Below are 20300 nucleotides of genomic sequence, written 5' to 3' on the forward strand. Positions count from 1 at the left end.
GCACATACTGTTTACTCCTGGTCAATATTACCTTTCATCTCATTCTCTTCTATTTAAGATTTAAAATTTAAACCTGTAGCAACTCTTCTCACTTCAAATATATTTTCCTTGTATGTGTTTGCAATAAACCTGATTCTGATCTTACATATGCCTGTATTCTAACATGTCTCTGTGATGACTGTAAATAAACAAGTCTTACCTTCTACTCCACTTATACACTTGACACGGTCGCGGACCTCCACGTTGTATCCCTCAAATGACATGAAGACCCCGTCTGGGTGATAGGGCTCACGCTGTGCGTAAACCTTCGAGTAGCTGTGCTGGAACTCGAAACGATCGTAGCCATCGTACTGCACTACTTTGCCATACACCTCAAAGTATTTCTCCATCCAACTGAAGGGCAGATAGATCTCTCCACCCTCCCGCCGGCCTTTGACTGTAGATTCATCATTGATCAAGCAGTCGATTTCTTCATACTTGAGCCCGTTGACGACACCAACGACAGGTGGGGGTTCTGGAGGTTGCGGAGGGTGTTGTTGGCTGCTGATGCTAGCATCCCCCACCTTGGGACTCGGAGCCACAAAGGCAGCACGGGGCAGGAAGTGAAGGGAGGTGTCGCTGGAGCAGCGGTTCCATAGCAACACAGTGATGAGTGTGAAGAGGGCGCAGATTACGATGAGGGTCTTGTAGTTAACCCGAGCAGCCAGGCAGCGCATGGTCACAACTCACCTGCAGGACACAAACACATACACACGAGATGACGTTAGAAGCATCTATGATTGATATTTTGTTGAGGCCAATTAAAAAAGTCATCTGGTATTGGCTCCAAACAGTACTGACTCATTATATTCGAGTCACTATTATTAGAGAGCAAAGAAAAAAGTGAAAAAAGGAGCATATATGAACACACTGAGCTAAACACAGTGGGTAACATGTATTGCAACTTTTCAATGGCAAAAAAAAATATAAAGAATATATTTACATGAATACACAAGACCATGTTACCCCTCAGGAATCAGGTTACAAAGGAAATCAGACAACATGTTAACAAGCACTGTAGCAACCTCGTTATTGTGAAATTTGTCAAAACAATTCAGCAAGTCAGTGATCAGAGTTGCTGAACGCTCCTGGAACCATGGCTCACAAGACAGTTTCTTGTGGATCGACTGTGTAGCTGTATTGAGTACAGCTGCAACTAACGATTATTCGTGTGGTGCCAGAAAATTGCGAAAAATGTCCATCCCGAGTTCCCAGAGCCCGTGGTTTCTCTTCAAAATGACTAGTTTTGTCCGACCACAGTCCACAACCCAAAGACAATCTGTTTATTATCATAGATGAGTATGAAAACTGGAAAACATTCACATTTGGGAAGCTGGGACCAGTGAATTTTTTGCCATTTTTGCTTTAACAATTATACGACAAATTGTTGCAGCTCTAGTTCTGAGAGTGCACAGTTTGTAAAATTCAACATATTCATGCAGTAAGGAAAAATAGTCAAAAGTTCAGTTCTGGACACTGACTTACTGAGATGACTACAGGCAACAAGTTTTAGTCAGACTTTCAATTTAATCATTTTGAAAACAAGAACAATGCTGCTGTGTCTTTCATTCACATGATCACATGTAAAAAGCTGATTAGAAAGCCGATATACATGGTCAAGAAATCAGCTTTCTCCATGAGATATCAGCCTGGGGAAGATCACATACCCCAAATACTGATTCTGGTCTCTCATTTACATGGCATTTAGGAAATCAGTTTACTGCAGAAGGCTGACTGTAACCTGATTACTTAAGTGCATCTAAACATACTGATAGTCATAACCGTTTAATGTTCTAGTTCACAAATGTGTTAATTTCTATTGAATATATATTAATGTTAAATAAAGTGAGGTTGTTAGGGAAAAAACTATTTAATGCAAATGAACTGCATGATAACAGACAGTGGAGTGTAGGGTATAACTGTTATCCAGTGATTTTCTCATTCTTTCATCAAAACATGACATAAACTCGAAAGAATGCTGCTTGGAACAACTTTCCCTAAATAGATGACAAGTTGTAATTTGTGTCAAACACGGGTTTTTGCTCGGTCTCCTCTTTTTTTGTTTTGTGGATGAGTCAGACGCACCTGATGACAGAGGTGGTACATGCGGAGTGGATAATTCAAACTATGCAAAATAGCAGGTTTGTGACTATTAAGAAACTCTGGATTGTGCTTTGATCACCATACAGGTGAATGTGTGTCGTCTTTAGAGGGGACAAAGACCGGTTTAAAGAGTCTAAATACAGGTTTAGCAAGGCGGTGAGAGATGCTAAACGTCTGTACTCAGAGAAACTTCGACAGCAGTTCTCAGAAAACAACTCAGGCTCTGTCTGGAAGGGCCTCAGACAGATCACCAACTACAAACTGAAAGCCTCCCGACTCCCCTGATGACTTGCGCCTGGTCAACAACCTGAATGAGTTCTACTGTCGACGTGAAAGACAATGGGACAGTCCTGATACCATCTCCCCATGACGCCATCCACAACTGCCCACTTCTGAGGACACATCCTCCTCCTCCCCTTCCACAATGACGACTTTGTCCATCCTGGAGAGGGACCTTAACAGGCCGTTCAAGAGACAGAACCCGTGCAGCTGGACCAGACTGTCCCTCCACCCTGAAGCACTGTGCCGATCAGCTGTCTCCGATGTTCACAGACATTTTTAACACCTTACTGGAGACATGCCACTGCTGGACCCCCTGAAGTTCACATACAGAGCCAACAGGTCTGTGGACGATGCAGTAAACATGGCCCTCCACTTCATCCTCCATCACCTGGACTCTGCAGGAACCTACGCTAGGATCCTGTCTGTGGATTTCAGCTCCGCCTTTAACACCATAATTTTGACTTCCTGTCGGTATCATCCATTGTGCTGAAAAGGTGATCGGCTGCAATCTGCTGTGCCTCAAGGACCTGCATGCCTCCAGGACACTGAGGCAAGCAGGAAAGATACTGGCCGACCCCTCCCACCATGGACATAAACTTTTTGAAACACTCCCCTCCGGCAAGAGGCTGAGGCCTGTCAAGACCAAAACCTCACGCTACAAGAATGGTTTCGTCCAATCTGCAGTCGGCCTCTTATTATATTATTAATTGCACACTGCATATACTGTTTACTCCTGGTCAATATTCTGTACATTTCATCTCATTCTCTTCTATTTATTATTTAAAATGTAAACCCATAGCAGCTCTTCTCACGTAGAATATATTTTATATCTTCTCTCTTTTATATTATTTAGGTTTACTTATTTTTGTGTATGTTTTTGACTATTATGCACCACATTAAGGCAAATTCCTTGTATGTGCAAACCTACTTGGCAGTAAATCTGATTCTGATTTACCAACCAACAAACAACCCTCATCTGCCCTTCGGTTCACTTCTTTTATGTTTACTACTTGTTTTGGGGTAGCCTGCGAGTCCATTGCAAATCCTCTGTCTGAAACATCTATAATCTAGAATTCAGATAAGGAATCTGCATCATCTCTGATCTGCTCCGTGTCTATTCCAGCTTCAGGGACCTTAGATCCTCTGCCCAATAACCAGTTCTGTTGGTTTACATGATCACGCACCATTAAGTCTTATATTGACATTTTAAATCCAGTCCTTAAGACCCTTTTTTTTTACTTTAGCTCTTGAGTCTACATAAAGGTTACTGTGACTGTATGATCATTTATTTTCTGTCTATATCATATTATGTGCTCTGTGTTCTCTGCATTGTGCAATTTATAAATTCAGCTATTCTCATTGTATTTATTTGAACGTATTCTAAACTTCGCAGCACTTTTGCATGACATTTGTTATTAAAGTGACTTGACTTGTTTGCAGTAAGCAAGGAGATGTCAAATCTGACTTGTTACCGGACCAACCCATCGGGATCCGCATTTTCATGTCCTCTGTGTTTCTCTGGCATTTTCACCAAGCCAGTAAGAAATCAATGCACATTCTGAGGTCGCCTCCTCCACACTAATTACAGCTTACTGCTCATAGAATTTACTATTACAGCAAAGAGAGCCAGGTCGCCTGATGACAGAGGAAGGAGCGGAGGAAAATCATTACTCCCCAAGTTCATTTCAATATCTCAGCTTAAACTAGCCACTACTAAAAGGTCAATGCAATTAATGTGCATTAATTGGACAATAGTAATCTCCGCAGAGTCAAATTATAGTGCTAGCAGCCTCTTGAACAAAGTTACACTCTTATAAATAGGAAAGTGGACTTCCAGAGCGCTATAACAAGCAAGTGTTGAGGTAGTTCAAGCAAAAGAAGATAAAAAATAGACTCCCTCTAAATTAAGGCTTGGGAGCACAACCCTGAATTTAGGTTCTGCTTATGTAATAAAGTGGTTGAGATGTGAAATGTCCACTCAAATAAGCACAGAACATCCTCTCCCCCACAACACAACAATTCATTTTCATGCCCCAAAAAAAGAGAGAAAGAACATTTTGAGTATTTTCTTTCTTAAAAGCTGCAGTTAAAAACTTTCTGCATTTGTCTTCCAGTCAGAGGTGGAAAAAAAACTTAGCGTATCTACCCGCCTGATAAATTATTGCCGCACATAAAAACTATCATGGATATTTAGAGAAATGTCAGTCTGGTGAAGCGATGGAAGATTTGGCCTACAGGAGCTCTGACAATGCTGAAAATGTGAGGTGGAAGGCCTGAGGACTGCACCCAGAAAGATAAGTAGGACCGATCCTGTCAGGGAAGTGACAATAAATAATTGGCTCTTTTTATAGTGATTCGTTGCCGGTGTTGAGCTCAGGCTCAAGGTGGATAGACACGGGCTTAAGCACTGCAGCATGGATAGTATCCTAATGCCAAGCACTGACTAGGAGACCATTTGTCTTGTGTCATGTCCCATTTCCTGGACGTAATTTATACCCCGACGCTGGAAGAGGAGTTTATGTCACGGGCTAGCAAATTATAAGATGCGGTTTGATTATGGATCAAAAATCATGAATGTTATTATTCAGGTGATATCACACACTGTCTATTTCTAAACTACCCCTGACACTCATATAAGCTTTTACCCATTTACTACGTGGTTGAAACTTTGCTCTAGGAGGTTGAAACCAACTTGAAAGTATCTACAGGGATTGAAACGCCCCGCCTGCACAGTCTTGAGAAACGGTCTAAACAGCAAAATGTTTTTTGAACTAGGTTTTCTAATAGGAATGAACATTTATTTTCACTCAATGTATTGTGGATGCTTAATGAGACACTCAACTTTGATATCATACTTGCGTTTTTACTATTTCAAGCCAAATTACCAGAGGCTTTAATTCATATTCCACATAATAATAGGACTAATTATGGGGGAAAATGTGTAATTAGGATTCAAGGGCAGCACTAAAGGCAGGCTGTATGAGCCTTAGGTAGCTCAGCCAATATGCTTCCCCTAGCTTTCTAATTCATTTATTTTTTGCTTTCTTTTACACATTCATATGCAGTACTTACATTTTGTTTCTACATTATGTCCTGTAAACTAAGTTGTCACTAAAGAATTCAGTGCAACACTGCTTTCAGTGTTCTCCTGCTTGAGTTTGCACAAATTAAGATGTTTGTAAATCATATCTGCTGCTGTGCATGACTTAATTACAAGGCAAACAAACCACATTTAGCTGGTTACACAGACAGTAGCTGCATTGTCTTTGGTGTAGTTTGACCCAAATTCACTTACATCTATTAGGAGTCTGTTCTCACCAGAAAAACAACAGCACTGGTTGTTTAATCAAAAGCTTTTAATGACCTATGTTTACATTTTCCTGATAAGGAACCTCTTTAGTTGTGTGAATAATGACTGTCCTCGCTCTGTAGCAAATACAGAAGTAGTGTGGAGTTGTATCACCATAAAACCTGTTAGAGAAGTAGGTCGCAGTGGATAGTTTGGTGTACAACATGTATGAATTCAACACTAGAGACTGCAGTTTGCATCCCATCTTCAACTGTAAGCTTTATTCTTTTTTTTTTTACCATAAAGACATTATTCTTGTTAACTTCCCAACGACCACAATCTTTGGCTAATCTTTAACCGTTAAGTTTAGAGGTCGAAGATCAGAAAATGTTCGTATGAGTGATTTATTTATTTATTAGAAATTAATGCACTTTCATGTAATCCGCTGGTTATCAGCTCAGAAGTGTCCCTTTGGTAATAACACTGTTATGATCTGGAAGGAAAACTACACTGACAAGAAATATTTTAAAAAAACAAAACAAAAAAAAAAAAACAGATGCAACTGGACAGGAGGTGAAAGACAATCGTGTTGGAGGATAAAAGTCTTCCATGCTTGACAGATTAAGGAAAAGGATACTGCAAAACAAAAGCAGCTTTTCAGCTTACATGCTCCCACTGTCCCGTGTCAGGAAATTGAAAAATGCCTGAAATAGCAGGTAGTGACTTGTTGAGACTGAGGATTTTTACATGATAGCATCAGTCTTTGTGAATACCTACAGCAAATGATCTAATCTGGTTGTGCAGTATAGACTCTAAGCAGGACAGAGCGAGAATTTAACGAAGGATTGGTCTTTTTTTATTCTTAATTTTTTGTGTTTTTGCAACCAAAAGTAGTTTTTGTAGGGAAACACATCACCTGATGATAAAGATTATTATACTGTAGCTCTAGCATCTGTGCTCTGCCCAATACTTTTTTTTTTTTGAAGAAAATAGCGGTGATGATGATAATTATTATACTTTTCAGCTTGTCACTATTCTGTGACACTCTTGAAATAAAATGTGGAGGCGTTTTACTGTTTCAGAGAAACACACCTCCACATTTAATTAAAGTAATTAAAGTAATTTTCTCCTCACTTGAGATGAGCAAGAAAACAAGTAGAAAGTTTGATCCATATGATTATTTGATCTCTATATCTCATAATGGGAAAGTGGTCTCAGACTTTTGGACCTTACTGTATATAAAATTGAACTATTTTTCCCAATAAGCACATAATTTACCTCAATGATTAACAAAAGCCTCACAGACTTGTATTCAAGGCATAACATGTTGTAAAACACAACAACTCATCAAATCAGCTAAGATGACTTTATAGTGTTTGAGATATTGCCTCCCATCACTAATTTACAAGCCTGTCACACATTTATAAGTGATGTGTATAGCTATAGCTTAGTACAAAGACTGTAAGCAAGGGGAAAAGTAAATTTAAGCTTACTTCAAAGTAATGTAGAAGATTTATTAATCCATCTATTTGGAAAAATATTACACAAACATATAATTAACATTATACTAAAATTAAAAAAAACTCTTAAGGGTGTTGAAAATGAACATTATATTCACTGATAACCATACAATGGTCCACTTATATTATTCCAAATATGACTGCTAAGTTAAATCTGACACTGTAAAAGCTTAATGACAACTAGTTGACAACTCCTATATGATATTGCTGACAGCTCAACATTGTAGCTGCTTGAGTGAACACTTTCTCCGCAGACTGACAGGCCAAGCAACTTCACAGCCCCAAATCCCTGAGGTCCCGGGGTGCTCACACGTTCAATAATACACGGGGTTTTTTTTGCTGCTTCTGCAGATCATCAAAGGCTTTACACTTTGATTGCCAACATTTGCCTGTAAGCTGTGATGAAGTGTAACATATGAGGGATCTCTGGATGCATTGGCAGTTGCTTCATCAAATGCAGCAAGTGATCCCCTGGCTACTAGAATTAATTCCACCTGACACAGAGAACAACTAGACTTCTTTTTTAACAGGTGCAAATATTTGGACGTCTTTATCCCCTAAATCCCCGGAAACAAGGCTGTGAAAATTGTAGCAGGAGCCTAAAACTACATCAGTTTGTTAATGATGAGAGAGTGTTGGGTGTTTTTTTGGAGGAGTCTCAGATTGAGAGGTGCATGAAATCAAATTTCTCCAACAGCAAAATAACACTGTGAACTTGTTAAATTAAAACTATCTTCCCTCTAGTCCTCGTCCCCATTGCAGAATGTATTGTACACCATTTACAACGTGTCAAAGTGGCTGCAGCGCTGAGCATAGGGATAGGTCAATGGAGTTGTTTTTCTTCTCTTGCTGTCCTCTGGCGTAAAAATCACAAGCAGTCATCACAGCAATAAAAGCTGAGTGCTATTGAGCCACCCTTGGGGAGCTATTGGAGCAGAAGCCTGTGTATGCATGAGGTGCAGGTGTTATAGCCCTAACTAAACTCCTGACATTTTCACTGCTCTCCTCCATGGGTGAAATAAGGTAGGGGTTTGAGCAAGCGGCTAGATCCGGGTCTGAAAAGTGAAGCCAATGCAGGAGTGCCTTAAACCTGCATTTTCTCTAATGGCCAGCAGGGGGCAACTCCACTGGCTCCAATTGTATGGATTGAGAAAATTACTCTACTTCTCACATGATTTATTACCTCAGTAAACACTTTCCTAATGTGTTTATGGTCTCAATCGCTAGTTTCAAGTCTTCTTCAATACAGCATGATGTTCATTTTGTAAATTATGGTACCATTTAATTTAAATTTGGTGATAAAGCAGGGTATGCTTTAGGGTGTGGCTATGTTGTGATTGACAAGTCGCTACTACAACGACAACAAAGTATAGGTGTAGCTTTCACTATTTCAGTGTGTTTTCAGTTCATGAAAGTTAATTGTAACATTGTGGTTGCTTAAAAAAAGTCTTTTTCAGCGTTTGGTTGTACTAAAAGACCCTCTAAGGAGTCAGATGTTCAGTTTTTCCTGTAAGTACATTTTGTTTTAATGATTTAAACCCAAAATTTAGCATTAGCATAAGCATTAACCATAGACTGTAAATGCACCATGCTAACCAAGCTAGTAGCTAGTGTTGGAGTTAACTCCAACCTCTCATCCACATATGGTCATTTTTTTCACTCTCAAAATCCAAGATAGCGATGGTCAAAATCCCAAACTTCAAGCTTCAAAGTGGAAGTCCACAAACCAATGGGTGACATCACGGTGGCTACAACGATTATTCTTTTTTTTTTTTTTTTACAGTCTGTGGGTTTGAGATTGCCTGTAAATTATCAGCTTATACTGAAGCTGTGAGGCATGTTAGCTCCTGTGGAGATGAGATGGTGTGTGTGGGGGTGTGTGTGTGTGCGTGTCTCTGTCACAAACATCAAAGTGATCCGAGATCAGTCAGTGAGTCCTTTACTTTCACCTTCAAGACACAACCGAACTTTTAGAGCAGCACAAACATTTAATCAGCTGAGATTGTATAATATGGCAATAAATCAACACTGTAAGAAAAAGAAATAAGCTGGTTTGCTGGACCAGTTTGTTGGTAAGATACAGTTAGTGTCAAGAACCAGTTAACTATGGTAATTTCACATATGCACTGAGGAGTCTGTAATTAGTAACCAGTTTCAGCCTGGCTGTTGTGTGGTCAACTGAACATGCCGGCTCTCTCTCACTGATTGACTGCAGCTGACACCGCAGAGCCGCAGTCACAGCGAGCACGGAGGTCTGCATATTCATGGGACAGTACTGAGGACTCTTCAAGACAAAGCACTGTTACTGATGTCTTTTCAAACAGTCATTACGTTATTTTTTTTTAAATAAAGCTGCTAACAAGGTCTTAACAGTCACCAAATCCTGTGTTACAAAATTAGTCATAATAGATATTGAAGCCTTGATGTTACGCCTGGCCTGTAAATAAGAGATGTGACAATCTTTCTTCTTTCATTGCTTAAAAGAAAGACAGATGCTCAGCTAACAAACCCACACCGACACAACAGACCAACATGTAAACTTGAGTCATAGCTCAACAATAAAATATTGTTAGGGGCGGCTGAGGAGTGAGTAAACTGCTGTGAAGTTAATGTGCCTGTGTATTTTATCTCTAGTTGAAGGATTAAGCAGGTCATTACCAAAAAGCTTATAACTGAGGCCTACTGAGGGATTAAGCAAACTCCTAATCAAACAGGGGGGAAGACAAGAGAAAAATATACAAACACATTTTATAGTGCAAAAGACCCTTAACTATCTTCTTAGAGGCAGGATGCATCTGTTGCTTGTGCTACATCAACATAAAAACAAGTGTGGTTATAAGAAATAAGGTGTGGCAAAAGATGCACAAAGAGATAAGAAACAAATCATGCAATGGTGAGATTAAAGTGCAAATGGTGCAACAATTATTGCTACAAATACAGGGCCATATTCTTGTTGTAAAAGCTCTTGTCAGTTAGGTTGAAATGGAAATGGCACCAAATACCGATAGTGGGTTTTAATAGTACTTGGATCCTATGTCCTTATGACTTTGCATCTCGTGTGTTTTGATAGTTAATGAAGAAGCAACAAAATGACTCCAATATCTTCTCATTACTTGAAATTTACACAATAATATTTTATCATTATTTCAGCCACGGCTCTATAGATGGCAGTGACGGTCTGTCAGTTGGTCCACCGCTTCGGTCCAGACTAAAATATCTCCAACAGTACTGGATCGAATGCAATGCAATTACGTATAGATATCCACGGTGCATAGACGATGAATCCTACTGACTTTGACAATCCCCTGAATTTCCCCGAAGCCCCACCGGACAAGCAGGTTGACATTTCTGGTTCAGAGTGAAATGTCTGGACAACTATGGGATGGATTGCCATGACATTCGGCACAGACATTCATGTCAGCCAAAAGGATGAATCCTAATAATTTTGGTGGTCCACTGACTATTCGCTCACTATCGGATGGACGGCAGTGAAATTTAGTACACACATTAATTTGGCGACATCATCATGACTACATTTCAGTTTACGCAATACTTTGGTTTATGACCAAATACGTGCAAAACTAATCACATTCCCGTCAGCCCAAGATGATACAAATTATACCTGCCAAGTGTCAACATCTTAGCATTATCACTGTGAGACTGTAAGAATGCTGATGTGAGCATTTAGCTCACTCAAGTACAGCCTCTCAGAACTGCTAACATGGCTGTAGACTCTTAGTCTTGTTTGATTACATGTAGGGTATGGGCAAGATCAATATTAACCAAACAACAGTGTATTGTGTTAAGCATCCAAAAAATTCCAGGTAGGGCTGCAACCAATGATTATTTTCATAATAGTTTAATCTTGTTTTGTCTATAAAACATAAGAAAACTGAAAAATGCCAATTGCAATATACTAGAGCACAAGTTGACATCTTGAAATGGTTTATTTTGTCCCACATACAGTCCAAAATTCAAGAATATTGAATTAACTATAATGTAAGACCAAGAAAAGCAACAACTTATCATATTTAGGAACCTGGAACCATCAAATATTTGGCTTTTTTTTACTTGAAAATGATTTTTTGATTATCAAACTAATTACTTATTCATTTACTTTTGATCAACTAATCAATTAATTGTTGCAGCTCTTATTCCAGGTAAGTACAATTAGTCCAATAGAGAAATTTGAGCAACTGACACATCATCAGATCAGTCAAGTTATATGAATAGCCAAATGTCCACATGGGCTCTGCTGAAGTACATATGAAACATGACTAAATGTTGAATTAAACACCATTTTTACATTGTTTTTATATCATGGTAGTCAACCAAATTAAACAACTCTGCAAAATAGAGGCTTATGCATCTCATATTGCTATGAAGTAAATTACCAGTTCAATACAATACACAAATATTTACAACAGACTGACCAAATATCAGCCGTAGTATGGAACAGTTTGCCATTATCCAGAGATTATGATAGTGCTGTACGGGTGTGTGTGTGTATCAGGGTCACAAGTCCGGCACTTTCTCTTTATGTAGACACACAATTAGCCGTGTTACACAAGCTAATGAACCCAGAGTTAGTTCAAAGAGCTCCGTCTTTCCTTATGCTATCAAAGATGATTCAGTGATGTCAAGAGGAGAAATGCGGAGCATACAGAGGCTTGTGTTATCTATGCTTAATCGTTTCATCATACAAGCAAGACTGAGCAATTCACAGTAGATATAGAAGCATGAAGATTTTAAGATTTCATTTATGCATGTACTGAAACTGAGCACACATCAGCATGCAGAGGAGGTTTTACCTTACATGCAGTATGTCATTTAATTTCACATATAGCATGTTATTTCATTTCATTAAGGAAAACCAGCCAATGTTACACCTTTTTAAAGCTGCTTTCAACTAATGCTCAGCCTTTACTTTGAAAATTAGACTTATCTTTTCGTCTTTTACTGCATTTGTTTTCTACTTTTAACAATCGTTCCTGCTTTGTTGTTGTTGTTGTTGTTGTGTGTATCTTCTTTTTGCCATTTCATTTAACTATGTAAAGCATCTTTCAGTGCCTTTTAAAAGCTCTGTATAAATAAAATGTATAATTATATTAACATCTGTAGTCTAACTGCTTATCTGTGTGCACTTACTGGCACTGTATCTTACCCTGAATCATGACAGTGAGGGCTGTAAATATTGATACTGACCTCTAATCCATTCACAAAGAAACGGTCAACTGGCTGGACATCCTGCCGACATTCACCACCAACTCTTTCCACTAGTGGTTCTTCTGGTACTTTCTACTCGCTGCTTCTTCGGCACCTATACACGGGAGACGAGAAAGAGGAAGTCCGTTATAGTGGCTCACAGTTGAAAGTACATAAACATATGATGCGCGAAAGCATGTATTCATAGGTATGTGATACAGTATATACAGTGGTACTGCATGTTTTAGTATGAGCATACACAGATTTTACTCATAGATACTGCAGTTTTCCCATTTTCTTTCATGCTGTTACAGTCTTTGTAAGCGTCTTTTCCTTTTGTGAAAGGTATGAATCTGTGATATATACGGTCCGTTTAACTTTCATTTAACTTGACTTCTTCACTTCGGTCTCATCATTTGTAAATAAAGAAGATTAAAAGTTTCAAACCTCCCTTAAAGGACCGCGTTACTCTTTATACCTAACTCAACTACAGTGGCCTCCTCCGACCAACATACATTTGTTACTCAACCACTTTTTCACTATCCATCCATCAACCTCCAGTAGCTGCTTATTGCTATTCAGGGTCAAATGAGGGTGAAAAAGAGCAGGTTTGGTCTATCTCATCAAACATTCATTGAAAGTTGGACACATTGGACTGGTGGTCCATCACAGGCTCAGCTCAGTGATGGAAAGTATTCACACGGCTGGAAAGGTTTTAAAGCCATAGTCACAGATATGATCAACATGAAGAAGAATGAATTCTTCAGAGCATCTTAGACTAAACAGGCTCTACGTTCTTCACATGAAATCCTTTTAATGGGCTAAATGTTTCCAGAGGTAAATTATGATTGATTCCTCCTGAATGCAAACCAGCTTTTCAACACAAACTTTTCAGAGAAAAACAAAATGAAATGTTGTAATTCTTTTTCACCGTGGCTAATTATAACCTTAAATCAATACTCCATAGACTTTGACACTGATGCGCTATAAATTAAGACAAGGAAACAAACACATATTTGTAATTGCAGCCATGATGAATTTATTGGGCTTTCCAACAGCAGGGTCATTAATGTACAACCAATCTATCAGTGCAAATGCAGAGAGTGACATGGATACTTTACTCTGCAATTAATTTCACCAATATATTTCTAGCTCCTGTTGAAACAGGCTGTTAAACTAAAGAAGGTGCTAAACCGACACATCAGAGAGAGCATATTGATCTTTTTATGAAATGCGCTTATTGAAAAAGCACTTAAATTAGATGTTGTAGAAATTAAACCAGCTAGTCTCCCTTCAGTAATGGCATGGACCGCTGCAGTTTCACAGTGCTCGAAGAGAAACTAGAAGACCGAGAGTAAGTCAAGGTGAAATGGACAAAACAAAATGAACATATTACAATATAATGCAGTCTAGTTAGGGATCATTTGAATGAAGCTTTTGCCTGTTTTGAACAGAGATCCCACAATATCGCCTCATTATGTAACTCAACAGCATCGGCGTCTAGTGCGTATAGTCCCGCCATGCCGGCTCTCCCTTTTACACAGACGTCGATTCGGCGACGCGACTACCTCCGCTGCCGGCTTAATGGCGGAACAACATTCTGTGTTTGTACGTTTTATACAGAACGCTGAGGCGGAATAACGGCGCAACATTCCCGCCTTGAACAGTCTGTATAAAAAGGGGCTTTTGATTCACTCGTGCCAAAATCAAGGCCATAAGTTTATATTCAAAACCAGTGATTACAACCTGAATGTTAGATCTATATAAGAACATTTTGACCAAATATTTCTGATATAATTAAGCTCTGATGCCACAAAGGATGGATGTGTGTGTGTGTGTGTGTGTGTGTGTTTAACCTGCCTTCAATTGAAAGAGGGCATATGAAGGAAGAAGAAATGTCAGCAGTCTTAATCAATATTCCCTGGCTACAGTATGAGCATACTGACACTTTTTTTTTTTTTGAGGCAGGTGTGCTGCAGGCAGATGGTGAGAAGTAGAAAATGAGAGTAAACTTCAGCCTAGAGCCGCTCATTCTTCCTATAGCTTATCCTGCAACCACTATTACCATCTAGCCTTTTCCCAAGTAACATTTCATTCTGGATATCTCCTCTCGCTGAACATCTGGATATCGCCTATCGTCTTGTTTGAGTCACATGCCGCTGCACGAACATCCACGTGAAAGAGCTAGGTGTAACGTGATTGATTCAAAACATTAAAAAAACATCCAGAAAAACAGATGACTGCGTGTTAAACCGAAGGATCAAACAAGCAATACTATCTGCTTTTCATTATGCACTTTGAAACAGTACAGAGCCGAGCGTGCGAGTGTGGATGCACCATTAGGTTTCTCAATTAGGAATCTCTCTTCACTAATGCCTGCACACAAAGAAAATCAATTTTTTAAGATAATCTCTCAAAATGAAAAGAAAAAAAAACATGATGGTACACTGGTGACTATTGATGTGGTGACTGTTGGTGGTTTTCAGTACAAACATCCCAGAAAACACAAACAAGTGTCAATAAAACATTACAGTTTCCCCACAGTGTTTTATAGTGGAGGTCCCTCACCTCACCTGAAACAAAGAGCGCTAACATCTGAAGAAAATATTACATTTTTACAAAATATTTGGCTTATTATGCTTCAGGGAAAATCAACGGTGGTGCCTCATCACACAGAAAAGGACAAATGTTTGATGAGCGAGGTGATTATTTACATCATCATCCGGTAACTACATTGATGAGACGAGACGTGTCAGGATCTGTCTGATTTAGCTCAGCAGGTGATTGATTACCCACTCCGCTAACGGATTTTCCTGGAGGCAACCCTGTATACACATAGATCTTTAAACTCAAAGTCATTTAAACTTTGTTTTAAAAGATATGATTATTTTTGTCAGTTTACTGTAAAGGATGAGTGTTTTAATCATTCCTTTTCTTCAAAAAGTCTTATAATTTAAAGAATTGTACTTATATGTTTAATCAGAAGTGAGCACCTACTGTGGCAGCAATATTGCTAACAATCATTGTTGCAGAAAACCCAACTATGTATTTGCTAATATCCTGAAATCACTTGCAATTACAGCAGACTGGATGATGAGGGGCTTCTTTTTTTTTTAAAAAAAATAAAAAAAGGTTGTCATTTACATTTCTAATCAGTTTAATTTCTAAAATTGTTTGAATTTTAAGCATACTGCAGTTGAACCAGGTCATAGTGTGAATTCTAGAAATAATCTCTTACGGATGTGTAATAAAGGGCAGTGGAAGTACAAGCAGCACTCCAGCTCCTCTTTTAGGTGGCTTAGCATGTGGCTCTCTGGGCTTAGCACTGTGCTGACACCGTTTTCATAGCCTTTACATTTTGTCCCATTCAATTGACCTTTCTTAAGAAAGCAGTTGACACCTTGCATATGAATCATGAACATCAACTTTATGGCTCACTCTTGTGAATACATTTTGAACATTAGGCTGAGGATATTTCTTTTTACGGCGGCTTGACTGAGAATGATATTAGGTCATTAATTATTCTAGTCGCTCCTCGTTTGCTGCCACCCTGACACAAGCAGCCATTTATCAGGACTTAGTAGTCAGGGTAAAAAGAGAGATGGAGACCCATCTGTTGGACATCCATAATACATCCATTTTCTCTGGGGAGTCAATGGCTGGCCAAACATTGAAGGATCACACCACTGATGCCACCATGGTGCCAGTTATCATTGACCATCTGATGCCCAGAGCAATATCCAAGAATTCAGAGTCTGCAAAGTGAAGAGCTCAACTAATTGAGATTTCTGCTTGCAGAGCTGGAGCGAACTGATTAAATGTGATCACTTCTTATCACACATTTCATCAACTCTGCCTCTGCCTGTGTACACACACACACACGCACACACACAAACAAACCGGAGGCTTCATGACAAACACACATTTTCACATTTGATACATCTCTCAATTTTGGGGTCACAATTCAATTAGAGTTCAATACCAGAGCTGTTGCATGGATAAAACAGACCACTCTTCTTCCAGGTACTGGCTGCCTACACAGAGTATCATCAGAAACAACTAGAGAATTGACAAATAGGAGCATCAAACTATAGATAGATAGTTAGTTGCTAAAAACTACTCAACTCTGTGACCACTGAATCTAAATTTCATCTGATGGTCTTCTCATATAATCTCTAATAATCTTGCTTTTAATTTGACAAGCTTACATTATTAATTTCTAGTTGACATTGTGAGTTTATGTGATGTGCAATTGTGTGTAGCTTTGTATTTTGTATAATGTGTCCTGTGTGTTTTTTTGCTTTGTACTGTTCGTTATTGTGCTGTTATATGTTTTATTTGTGAAAGGGACTGCAAGCAAAGCTAACTCTGGTGCAGTTCATCAAATGTTAACATTTATGTTTAAAACTGTACATTGTCCCAATAAATACAATACAATAAAAAATTCTCAAATATAGAAGAGTATTCAATTTGTCATTGGATAAGAGACAAAGCAGAAACAGCCTCTTTTCATGCTAATTTACAAAAGGTTAAATAATATATGCACTCTAAAAAGGTAATTGAAGCTCCTGCTTATTACTGATTCATAATGACCTGTCAAAACTGATAAAAATGAAGAGATCTGGAGTCATCCTTAATGTGTTCTGCGCTGAAAGAATACAATACTTCTACTTTCATACCAGTCTAATAATATAAAAGAAATGTGCACACTAAAAATCAGGACACTGCCAAAACAAAGACCTTTTCTTCACCTCTGAAAATGACTCATGCATTACTTTATGAACCTCTTATCACAGCAAAAAGGGATTCTGTTACCAGAGTTAAATCACTGAGCTACATTTTAAAAAGACACAAACCTGGAGGCCCTAAACTAGTCACCCATGCTAGGGCATATTCTCCCTAAGCACCGGCCCCATGCCAACGTCTCCCAACTCTCAAAACATTAGGGTAATTTTCACACTGGATTTGTGAACAAAGAGGGCTTCAGTGGGCCTGCATCACATGCTGAGAGATGTGTTGTGGCTGTCACAAGTGTTCAGGAATATAGACAGTAAATTCAGCTGTTTTTTAAATAGGCGCTTTGCATACATTTAAGGGGCTCTGTCTCTCCCTTTTTGTGCGTGTGAAAAAAAAACGCTGGTCTGAAGCGGCGACTTACACCGAGATTGGGTGCAGCTGTTTCCTCCCGTACAGGAACTATTTTTCATTTGTGAATTCCTCAACAAACATACTTTACCTCTGGCATCACAAGATACTCACCCTCCAGATAGACACATTTTTCTGAGCCACCTCTTGCATTTGGGTATTTAATCATGGTAAAAAAAAAAAAAAAATCACGGTATGAGCGACACAGTTGAAAGCTGAGGCAACAAAAGCAAGCAGGCTCTGGGGAGGCAGGGGCAGGCGGAGTCAGTGCGCAGATGCAACATAAAACACAGGAACTTGAAGCCTGACGCTTCTCTGAGAGCCACTCCTGTTTTGCACTCCAACTCTGAACTGGAGAAATAGGATGAGAGGATAAGGCTTGGGAGTGGGAGGCAGCAAAGGCGAAAGGAAGCCGAGATGAAAGTAAATACGAGTTTGGAAGTTTTTGGAAGCTGAGTAAATACCCTTGGTGCCTGTCAAGACTCTGTGGTGCTCTCTCTGTAGTGAACTCTGCTTTCATGCTTGTAGGCGATGAAAAAGCTATAGCATCAGATTCCAGCAATAAGTCACAGAAGCAGAAAATAAATATATATATATTTACACACACACACACACACACACACAAACACAACCTTCAGCAACAGCAATAAACCAGTTAAGGCACAAGAATTATTCATTATCTCATTTAGTATGCGGAAGCTGAAACTGTAAACTTACAGCCACCAAAGTGGAGACCACATGAGACTTCATTAACCGCTGATAATTCATTTTGCTGCTAGCTTAGAGTTAAGGATTATCATGCTGTGTTAACCTTGATTTTTTAAAAAGGAGTAGCCTAAAAAGGAGGCTACAACTAATGATCACTAATATTTTCATTATCTAATCATCTTCAGGTTATTTTCTTGCACAATCGATTTCATCATTTGATTGACAAAAAGTCAAAAAACTGTGAAAAAAATGGCCGTTACAAGTACAATCAACAGTCCAAAAACCTTAGACATTCAGTTTACAATGACATAAATAGGGTTGCAATTAACAATTATTTTTATTATTCTTTATTTTTTCGATTAATCAATTAGTTGTTTGTTGTTCGATCACTGTTTCCTGAATCCCAAGACGTCCTTAAATGTCTTGTTTTGTCCCGACCAACAGTCTATAACCCTGAGATATTCTGTTTACTATTATAAAGGACTAAAGAAAAGAGAAACTATTTACATTTGAGAAGCTGAAATCAGAGAATTTGGACTTTTTTTCTTAAAAAATGTATCCAAACGATTAATTGCTTATCAAAACAGTTAGTGATTAATTTAATAGTTGGCAACTAATCAACTGACTGTCGCAGCTTTAGATATAAAACATAGAAAAGCAGCAAATCTTCACATATGAGAAACTGGAACCTGCTTTAAATATGACAAACGATTAATCAATTATCATAAGAGTTGCCAATTATTTTCTGTCAATCAGCTAACTGATTAATCAACTAACTGTCAGCTCTAGATTGGAGCAGATCAGTTTAAACCATATAAAATGTTAAAATAAACACAAATCAATATCCCCTATTTTTTACCTCAGAGTCAAAAATAAAGAGCCGTACCTATTGTGCAAGCAAACATATAGCGTATTGTGTCTTTGAACAGAGGACGGACACTCTTGCAGACTGAATACAGAAAGTCAAATGACACGAGAACACGTCCTACCAGCTTCTGTGTATCTGACGAACAGCTCTGAACTTGTAAGTAGCACAGACACCTCGATGTGAAAAAGGAGAGGGCTGTGCCCCAGCTGCCTTTCACATGAAGACAAGACTTGCATCTTCAGAACCTTGTTAGTTCTCTGAAAAGGCCACCGACTAGTTTGGAATATTAAGCAGCTCGTGCTGTCGGAAATCAAAAGGATTTTGGAAGAGAGTGGGAAGCTTCAAAAAGGCTTTGATGGTATATATCGCTCAATCTCCAGCAGATATGACGGGATGAAAAAATAAAGACGGGAACAAAGGGCGTCTGAGAGAGGAGGGTGGTAGAGGTTATTCTCTCTGAATTCTGCATATGCATATATCATTATTCCTCAATCAGAGTGTCTTGCTCTTAAAATGTCAGGACTTTTTCACTGAAAAAAGGTAAGAGAGAACGGGCAATACAGAAATAGAAAATAAAGAGGAAAGTGGGACACCAAAATGTTTCAGGTCATTTGTCATAACAGCCACACTCAAGTAAGATAAATGCACTTTCAGTAATGTCCAAATTCTGACCACATTTACAGCATTAATAAGTAAGTTACATGTCAGCACTGTTCTTTGCTATAAAGCACGGCACCATTGCTTTTTTTATACTCTGTATGGAAAAGAATGCAACTTCAAGATAAGGAAAACCAAATGTAATGAAATTTTGGAGGATTCAAGAAACTCTCTTTTGGTTTACGGTCTGTCCATGGCTGGTAGGGGAACACTAATGAGAGTTTTAGTTGGAGAGATACTGTGTCAGTATGAAGAAAAGAGGGGAGATATGATAGGAGCAGAGTAGAAATCCTTGCTATGATTTCTGTGTGTGTGTGTTTCACTTAATGCCCTCTAGACAAATCTACGGTCAGATTCCTGATGAATATGATGAGATCACCAGTGGTCTTTGCAAGAATCCTTACAGAAACAGACAGGTCCCATTGAAAGACTTAAAGGCATGAATGCATACTTTGTTTTTTGTTTTTTATTGGCGTGACGCTTA

At 38.8% G+C, this 20300-nt stretch overlaps 1 protein-coding gene across 2 annotated transcripts in view; it reads right to left on the reverse strand.

Annotated features, from left to right (window-relative positions):
• glceb (glucuronic acid epimerase b) overlaps positions 1-20300 on the reverse strand; it is a 57496-nt gene that overhangs the window by 19310 nt on the left and 17886 nt on the right. Inside the window, exons 1-3 of one of the 2 annotated variants that reach the window (XM_042414397.1) lie at positions 17698-17800; positions 12439-12553; positions 200-729 (exon numbers count right to left, since the gene is read on the reverse strand). In XM_042414397.1, coding sequence (XP_042270331.1) covers positions 200-716 — 517 coding nt within the window. In that variant the 5' untranslated portion in view covers positions 717-729; positions 12439-12553; positions 17698-17800. Of the gene's footprint in view, positions 1-199; positions 730-12438; positions 12554-17697; positions 17801-20300 lie in introns of those variants that run through there. The other variant, XM_042414387.1, reaches the window with a different exon arrangement.

Source organism: Thunnus maccoyii, chromosome 1 (assembly GCF_910596095.1).
Source record: "Thunnus maccoyii chromosome 1, fThuMac1.1, whole genome shotgun sequence".
In the NCBI taxonomy this organism is placed as follows: domain Eukaryota; kingdom Metazoa; phylum Chordata; class Actinopteri; order Scombriformes; family Scombridae; genus Thunnus; species Thunnus maccoyii.